Raw genomic sequence first — 8,843 nt, 5'->3', positions numbered from 1 at the left:
CTTCAAAGTCAAGCATTATTATCTCCTGATGTCTAAGAGTATCTCTCACAGGATATCAGGTATCTAAATATCTGATGAAATTGAAAACGAAAAGTTTAGCACTTTAAAATACAGAACCGCTTAAGTCTCTTCTGATATTGAACAGAAAATTCCATCCCCTGCTCTGGCATCTTGCAGAAAAGATAAGGCTAGGATGGGGTCTTTGGTACTTCTTGGGGCTTGGATGAGGGCAGTGGTTCAGGGATGCCTTCTTTTGTGGCATCCCCCCAGCTGTCCCTTTCAAAGGCAGACAAACTCAGCATGCCCGCACCTGCTCTTCCTCTTTAGAGTCCTTTATTGCAGAAAAAGCCACCACCATCCACCTGTAGGACCCAAACTAGAAACCTGGCAGTCATCTTGGATTTCCCACACCCACAGTGTTTTCACCTTGTCAGTGACCAAGTTCTCTTCGGTTTTCTTAAGTATTTTTTTGTATCACATGAGGCAGCATGGTGTGATCTCTAGATGCAGAAGTACTGAGATTCTACATGGTCCATACATATTATTATTCAGTCTTAAAAAGGAAAGAAGTTCTGGCACATGATCCAGTATGGATGAACCTTGAGGACATTACAAATACTGTATGATTCTACTTATATGAGATACTTGGACTAGTCAAAACCATAGAGACAAAGTGGAATGGTGGTTTCCAGGGATTGGGGTGGGGAAGGAGAGAAAGAGTTATTATAAAATAGGTGTAGAGTTTCCACTTTGCAAGATGAAAAGAATTTGAGCATTGGTTGGTGGTAATGGTTATACAACAATATGAACCTATTAATACCATAAAGGTGTACACTCGCTCAAGAATAGTTAAGACAGCAAATTTTATGTTGTATGTGCTTTATCACAATTAAAAGTTGGGAAAAATGTAAAAATGAAGAAACATACCTGCTACTGGTAACAAAGGTGGCCTCCAGGACATACCTTTGAAGCCTGATTGCGTGCAGCTATAGTTCAGAGCACGAGATAGGTGTTTTTCTCTGTGCCATCTCCACAAAATGATAAGATAAGAGGAAAAAAAGTCTTATCCACTTGGTTACTTATTTTAATTCTTATTCTGAGTTGATTTTATTCTATAGAAAGTTCAAATTTTCACATGATTAAGGGGATTTGTAGATAGCAGACCAGCCTTGGGGCTACAGAGTTCCTGCAGATACCTCCTTTCACAATCCCCCAAGTCTTGGTTGATGTGAGGTCTCTTCTTGCCATTTTCTTGGCTTGCAGTGTTGAGGGAGGGGATCTTTAGAACTCTCCCCATTCTGATCATCTAAGAAGATTTGGAGCCCGAGGCACTTTCATAAATAAAATTATAGGGAAAAGCCTCTGGGTCATTTATTTCAGCTGACTCTGAGGAAGGAATATGTTGAAGTGTTCCTGGCAGAGATTCTTACTTCAAGGCCTCCTTCTTAGGGCGTTCTGTGTCTTTCTGCATGGATATAGCATCATTTGTGGAAGCGAAGGAGAAAAAAACAAAATAGAAAACAACAACAACGAAAAAGTTGTTAGTAGACACTAAACACACTTAAGAGTATCAAGAGCACAATATTACTATTTTCATGCCTAGGATGAAGAAAAAGCATGAAACCAAACCTGCTAGGATTCACCAATAATTTAACTGCCTGCCAGGAAAAAATGCCTTTGAAGGAAAACAACGCAGACTCCCTACAATGTACCAGCTACAATGTTTAGTATACAAGTAAAAATGAGTAGGAATGTGAGGGAGGAGGTAGGAAAACACGCACCATAATTTAGAGAAAAAAAACTATTCAATGGAAAGAGACCCCGGAATGACACAGATGATGGAATTAGCAGACAAGACTTAAAACAACTGTCAAATATTTTCAAAAATTTAAGAGAGAAAAATGGACAAAATGAGTGAAAGTTAGGGTATATATCAGCAGAGAAAATGAAAATCATAAAAAGAACACTCTCTAGAACTGAAAAGTATACAATACTGTAAATACAAAAGTTCATACAAATTCCTTTGCTGACTCTCTTCTAGGCTGGACTCAAATGCTACCTCCCTATGCAGCTCTTGCTTCCTAAAACTGGATATGAGCTGACCACACCTACCACTGTTTCCTCTTCTGACACAGCCATTAGGCTAGTAGTATTCAAGCCTTTGAGTCCCTCAAAGGTGTAAGCAAGCAAAGATGCTTTTAAGAGATTAAGGAAAAATCTTGCAGAGCTTTGTGCATGTGCATATAAACCAATCAGGTAAACCAGGCTTATTTCAAGCTTGCTGAAATTTGACACAACCCATCCCGCACCCCTGTCTGAAACCAAGTTTCCCAGCTCTGGTGATGTGAAATTTGAAGGTGACCAATAGGAAAGAAGAGTTTGAAATCTACCTTGAGTGAATCAGAAACCAGAACTTGAGAATCTTGTTATTTGATCTACCACGGTAATAGGTGCTTATAAGCTGGTTTTGCTGGGGAGCACTGGCTCCTCACTGAGGCCCATGAATTAACTAAAAGGGCATCCCTCCCTCCATTTTGAATGCCTTTGCTCTGAGCCATTGTCTTTGCAGTCACTTTGCAGTCACCTTGGATTACAGCAAGGAAAGGACTGATCAATAATATCTTTTTGAAAAGGGATAGAAACCACCCCTGCAGAAACCCACAGGATAGACCCCCTACCAGGCAATAATGACTTGTTTACCCTGACCAGTGATGACAGTGATAACTTCTCTAGAACCACTCCCAAAACAAGGGCCAAGATAGTGGTCCACTGGAACACACCTGTGTCCAGGACTGTTTAATAAATATGCATACCTCTCTCACCCTGCCCCTGGTTCTTTGTCTATGCAAACCTATAGCTCATGTCTGTACCCCAGAGATGGCTGAAGATGGGCTGAAGTGTTTACTTTGCCTCTTCCCATGGTGTGTCCTGGGCTGTGTAATAAACCTTCTTTCTCTGCCTTCATCACATCTCTTTATTTGGAATATAGCGGTGAGTGGCTGGACCTGACATGTGGAAGTGCAGGAGCTTTGCCCTGTGGTCTAAACATCCAGTTTTACCTCTACCTCTTTGCATTTCAAATTTTACTCGGAAATTAACTCACATCTGAATGATGTAGCTTTCCCTTGCTAGGTAAACAATTCATTCTGCTGTTTTAGATCACTCTTGGGTTTTCCTTGTTTCTTTCCTCTAACAAAGGAAATCAACTTCCATAACCACAACTTGCCTGTGAATACTTCCTAAAATAGAATGTGCACACAGTCTAGGAGCATGCTGGCTCTCCTTTTCCACATTTCCTTATAATTGCCCTTGTCTCACACTTGGCAAAGGAATGGCATACTTTCTGCTTATCTAAATCTTGCTAAGGAGTATTGCTACAGGGTGCAGTCCTGAGTGCAATACAAAGGGCCAATTCAAAATATGAGTGTAAGCAAAGTTTTAAGGCCCCTACCATTTTTATGGAGTGGAGTTTCAGAAATCTTTCCTTACTTTATATATATTACATAATGTATCTATATATATCAGATATATAGATATATATATAGATGTATTTATATATATCTATATATATCTGATTTTATTGATAGGAAAATATATTGCTAGAAAGTCATTGGAATGGTCAACAGGTAGTGACTTCATGATCCTCTCCTCTCTCATCCTCAAATAATTGCTCAAAGGGTACATTGTCAAAAAAAAACTAGTATAAAACCACCTTCCCCTTTAATTATAAACCTTCCAGCCTTCAAATAAATAACTTATGAGAATGTTGAATATATTAGTATAAATGTAAATAAGCTTAATATTTTCATGTCTTCAAAGTTGGCCTTGAAGCTAGCAAAAGCTAGTGAATTGTACAGGGCTGAATTAAAGACTTTAATGCATGGGATATAGTGACAGTTAAAGTGTCAGATATCAAGCCCAACACTGCAATTAAGTGAATTCTCTATCTGGGTATCAGTTACTTTGTAGAAAGCATAAAAGAACACAAGATTTTTGGGGGGAGATTATAGAAAAGATTGTGGGAGATCAAAGATATGCTCATCAGACGGATGAACGCAGAATTGTTCCCAACTATTTCAAACTAGTAATTTAGGCCCATTATTACAGCAGCAGAAAGGAGGCATCTGAGGCTTGACACATAAATAAACGGAATTTAACAATAAAATACTAAATAAAAGATTATATCTGAAGTATGTGCTGTAATGAATATATTTGGTTTCTAAAAAAATACTGAGTAATTTTTGAAAAGGGAACAAAGGATCTTGTAGGAAAACATATTTGTTCCAGATGAAGAGTTTAAAAAAAAAAAACAACTCTGAACTTTTAAAATTAGTAATATTAGTGGTATTTCCTGAAGTCTAAAATAAATTTGCCTTTTATCACTTTTTCCTTTATTTGTTTATTTTTTTGGTACTGGGGATTGAACTCAGGGCCTCACAAGTGCTCTACCACTTGAGCCATATCCTGTAGTCCTCTTTTATGCATTGACAAGGATTTTGTGGACAAGACTGTTGTAGGATTGGTTTGCATGTAAATGTGCGACTATGGAGGAATAGGTAGGCTAAGGGGAGCCTCAACATTCTTTGCCCAGTGTTGGGCTGCCTTGTGGACTTCCTGAAATCCATCACTGGATGTGGCTGAACCTTTGGCTGAGTTCTTCCTTCCTACCTTGTGACACTTTGCACACTGCTCTTGAATCTGATACTCTTCTTGTTTCATCATTTCTGCCATTTCTGACTCCTTGATGCTGTTGTCGTAGTCCTCCTTCAGCAGCATCTTCTCTTGCCTATCCTGATGTGACAGAGTTGAATCAGGTTAGCCTAGGGAAGCCTTATAAATGGCCCTCCCTCATTAGGACAGACCTGGCCCTGGGCTCTTCAGGCCAAGTAAGTTTCTTCTTGTAACCAACTTTAGCAGCTGCTAGCCTCAGACCCACCAACTCCATGACCCTCTGAGTTGGATTTTTTCTTTATACTCCCAGACTCACTTGAGAGACACCAGAGCCTAAGCAATCCTCACAAGGAGGATGAACCAAGAAACTCCTGTCAAGCTGCAGGATTCTGTCTTGGATTTTAAATTACTTTGGGCAAGCGAAGCCCTCCCTAAGCAGAGCCAGCACACACAAACACACTCACACACACACACACACACACACTCACACACTCACACAAACCTCTTCTCTTGCTGTCATTATTTTCCTGTAATGATAAAGCCAGTGAGCCAAGAATTCTATTGGGTCACTGGGTCGAACCTTTGCCACCTCTGCCAGTGCCTGGGTCAGGCAATTTCCGAAGCACTTCTTCAGGTAGGCGGTTTCCATCTTGAGGTCTGGGAAACATCAAAGCAGAAACAGTATTTTACAAATGTCATCTGATTTTTAAAATAGATATATTCCGGGGGTGAATTCAACTATGACATATGGTAAGAAGTTTTGTAAATGTCACAATGTATCCCAGTACAACAGTAATAAAAAAAATGTCATTACCAAAAATAGATATATTCTATCCAACTCAGATTTATGAAGATAAATATGAGATGTTTCTGGGTCCCATTTGTGATAGCTTTCTGTCTCTGTGACAAAATACCTGAGATAATCAACTTAAGGAAGGAAAAACTGATGTTGGCTCATGGTTTCAGAGGTCAGGGTCCCACAACCCACTTCAAGAGCATGCTCCATGACCCAACTTCCTTCCACTAGGCCTGGCCTCTTAAAGGTTCTACCACCTTCCAATACTGCCACAGGCTGGCAACCACATCTTTCAGCACTTGGCCTTGGGGGAAGTTTTAGAATCCAAACTGTAATAATACACTTCTCGAAAGAATCAATACGTACTTGCCAATAGCTGCTATATTCAAATGAACTTTTTTCTCTAGGTCTCCAGCTAAACTTGGTCAGGCAACTGGTCCTGGGTGTCATCGGTTGAGAGGAGCCTGATACATTTGTGGTTAAGAGTTGCTAAGCCTTTGACTTCACCACACATTTCCACTCAAGTAGAGAAAAAGTAACTGGTCAGGAAGGAAGGGCTCTGAGTACCCTGCAAGTTATGCTATTGTGAGGTTGGAAGCTACGGTCTATGACATAGGTAAGAGACTCACTTATTTCACAGGAGACCAAAGAAAAGCCCTGAGGAGGAGAGAGAGGGAAAATGCTGGCCCCTGCAGCCACTCTAACACAGTATTTCACTGTCTAGTGCTTCAGCAAGAAACTACTTTAGCTCGAGTCGATGCCCCCTCACTTTACTACTAATCAGATTCAAGAATGGGAGTAATGTAGTCCAAGTTAGAATGCTAAATTAGGAGCGGCAGTGAACCAGAGAAGTAGGAACAGATACCAGGATCAGACATACCAAGTTCCAGTTTTGGTGCTGCCACTTTTTGCTGTGTGATCTTCAGCAAGTTGCTCAGTGTCTCTGAGCCTTGGTTTCTTTTCTGTAGAACAGAAATAATGTACATAGTTCAGAATAATTAAAGGATTAATAGAGGTAATGAACACTTGAAAGGCCCTTAGCCTGGAATATGGTAAGAATAGAATTTAGTAAATATTTGCTATTATAGTGGAAGATTGGGTCATCAGACTGCCTAACATTTGTCCTACTTATGACCGACTCTATTCCCATTTTTTAGTTTAAGGAAGGAAAGATAGCTAACTAGCTAAATTTCAATATTTAGAAAGTATACATTTCCTAACTCTCACCACTGCAGGGGCCTAGAAGACCAAACACTTCAACAGCAACGAGCACTCTGAGCATAAAGAACTTGTTTTAAATAAACTTTGTTGCTTAATCAGAGCTCCTTAACAAAATGGCTGACTGTAGGGTTGGCACAAGGGAAAGTCTAATGAGCCTGGAATATTTTGTTTTGCCAGAAAATAAGAAAACTCTTAAAAAAAATAAAATGGTTGGGGACACAGGAGCCATCTTGAAGGCTTGATCTAGGGCTGAATAATGGCTTGCAAAGGTGTCCATGTCCTAATATGTGGAACCTATGAATATGTTATGTCACATGGCAAAGAGGACTTTACCAATGAGATTAGGTTAATGATCTTGAGATGGGAGCAGATTATACAAGTAGGTTCAGTATAATCACAAGGGTCTTTATAAGAAGGACACGGTAAGGTCAGATAGGCAGGGTGATGCAGTGACAGAGCAGAGGGAGATGTAGCAATGTGATTCAGGAGGTAGCCTCTAGAAGCTGAAAAAGACAAGGAAATGGATCCTCCTGAAGGAACAGCCCTGTTGATATTTTGGGCTTAGCCTTGTAAGATTTATTTTGGACTTCTAACTCTAAAACTACAGGAAAATCCATTTATGTTTAAAGTACAGGGTGGAGGGGGGAGTTGGGGCAGGTGGTGCCTCTTTCTGCTGAATCTGTGCATTGGATAAACAACCTTCGACACACCCTTTACCCAGCGTGGTCTGACTGATGATAGATGGAGGTAGAACTCCAGCCCCTGAGGGCTTGTTGAAATGCAGATTCCCAGGTCCCCCCTCCACACACACAGATTCAGGGTTTGCATTTTAACAAAATCCTCACATGATTCCTAGCTATCCATTTACTGTGGTGTTATCACTCCAGATCCATCCTTCCTATGGGGCAGAATCACCAACTCTGCATTCTCAGGACCTCTCCATTCCCGTTGGGTTGCTGCCACACTACTTAGATGTGACAAACCCTACAGGGGATCCCGGAAGCTTGGCACATCCCAAATACTCAGGAAATATTTCTTGATTTGGTGAGGGCTTTGATACTTGTGGGCCCAGAGACCTGTTCATACTTCCTGATTCATCAATGTCCACTTTGGCACATAAGTGTTTGAGCTGGGCTCACACCTGTAATCCTAGTTATTCGGAAGGCAAAGATCAGGAGGATCTCTGGACAAATAGTTCGTGAGACCGTAACTCAAAAAACAAACAAACAAAAAAACATCACAAGAAAGGGATGATGGAGTGGCTCAACGTGTAGGCTCTGAGTTCAAACCCCAGTACCCCAAAACCAAAAACAAAACCAGTGAGCTTTTATTGCGGTCTCTCCTGCAAGGCAATACCTTGCCCCTAAGTCAGAACACCATGGGAAAAGGTCTAGAGTATTATGCACACCTGACTAAGCCAGGTAGTCCTTGGGCTTCCCAGAGGAGGGTGTGCCTGAGATGACTCTGAAAGGAATCAAGCAGAGGTCACCAGCAAGTCCAAAGCTGTGAAGTCATGAAATGGCTGGGCCAGGAGGTTGCAGTGACAGCTTCCTAAGGACTCTGGGGGTCTCTTGCTCTTCCAGGACAGGCGGCCCCTCAGGAGTCCTCCCCAAAAGGCCGCTGCCCTTCCATCTCTCCCAGAGCTAGCCCGCGTATCCACCTGGCTCCAAAGCTCTTTCTCGTAGCCCCCTCCTTTCAGCTTCTGGGTGATAATCTGTGCTCTCCCCTCCCGCGCGCATTCCCCACCTCCCTCCCGCAAGGTGCGCCGGGCTCACCGCTGCGCTGCGCGCGCCGCTCCCCCTGCAGCGCTGGGTCACTGGACCCCTGAGCGCGCGCTCGTTGCCTAGCAACGGGACGCGACTCGCCGGGAAGGCGGAGGCGGGAGCGTCGGGCGCGCGCCGCGATGATCAGAACCAGAGAACGGCTCCCCGGGTCTGCGCAGAGGCGGCTCTCGCGTCCGACGTTGAGAGAGGCGTAGGTCGCACCGTCCCGCCTCTCGGTGGCCGGCTCCTCCCCGCTTCCTTCCCCCTCTCCTCCTCCTCTTTCTCTCTCCCCCTGTTCCTTCTCTCTCCTTGTCAAGTATATTACAAAGTTATTCATTATTTTTCGAAATTTAAATTTAATTGGGTGTGTTCTATTTTTATTTGTCAAATCA

At 42.2% G+C, this 8,843-nt stretch overlaps 1 protein-coding gene across 1 annotated transcript; it reads right to left on the bottom strand.

The window, feature by feature from the left end:
* Positions 1–645: 645 nt before the first annotated feature.
* Positions 646–8,638, bottom strand: Dydc2 (DPY30 domain containing 2). The gene is given in 6 exon segments (XM_074079303.1): positions 646–1,465; positions 4,669–4,791; positions 5,174–5,328; positions 6,348–6,429; positions 8,097–8,152; positions 8,464–8,638. Coding segments are annotated over 3 exon segments (429 nt in total). The 5' UTR covers positions 5,321–5,328; positions 6,348–6,429; positions 8,097–8,152; positions 8,464–8,638; the 3' UTR covers positions 646–1,306.
* Positions 8,639–8,843: the final 205 nt, after the last annotated feature.

Source organism: Castor canadensis, chromosome 7, assembly GCF_047511655.1.
Source record: "Castor canadensis chromosome 7, mCasCan1.hap1v2, whole genome shotgun sequence".
Taxonomy (NCBI): domain Eukaryota; kingdom Metazoa; phylum Chordata; class Mammalia; order Rodentia; family Castoridae; genus Castor; species Castor canadensis.
Note: the sequence above shows the minus strand (reverse complement) of the source record. Positions and strands in the feature narration are given on the sequence as shown.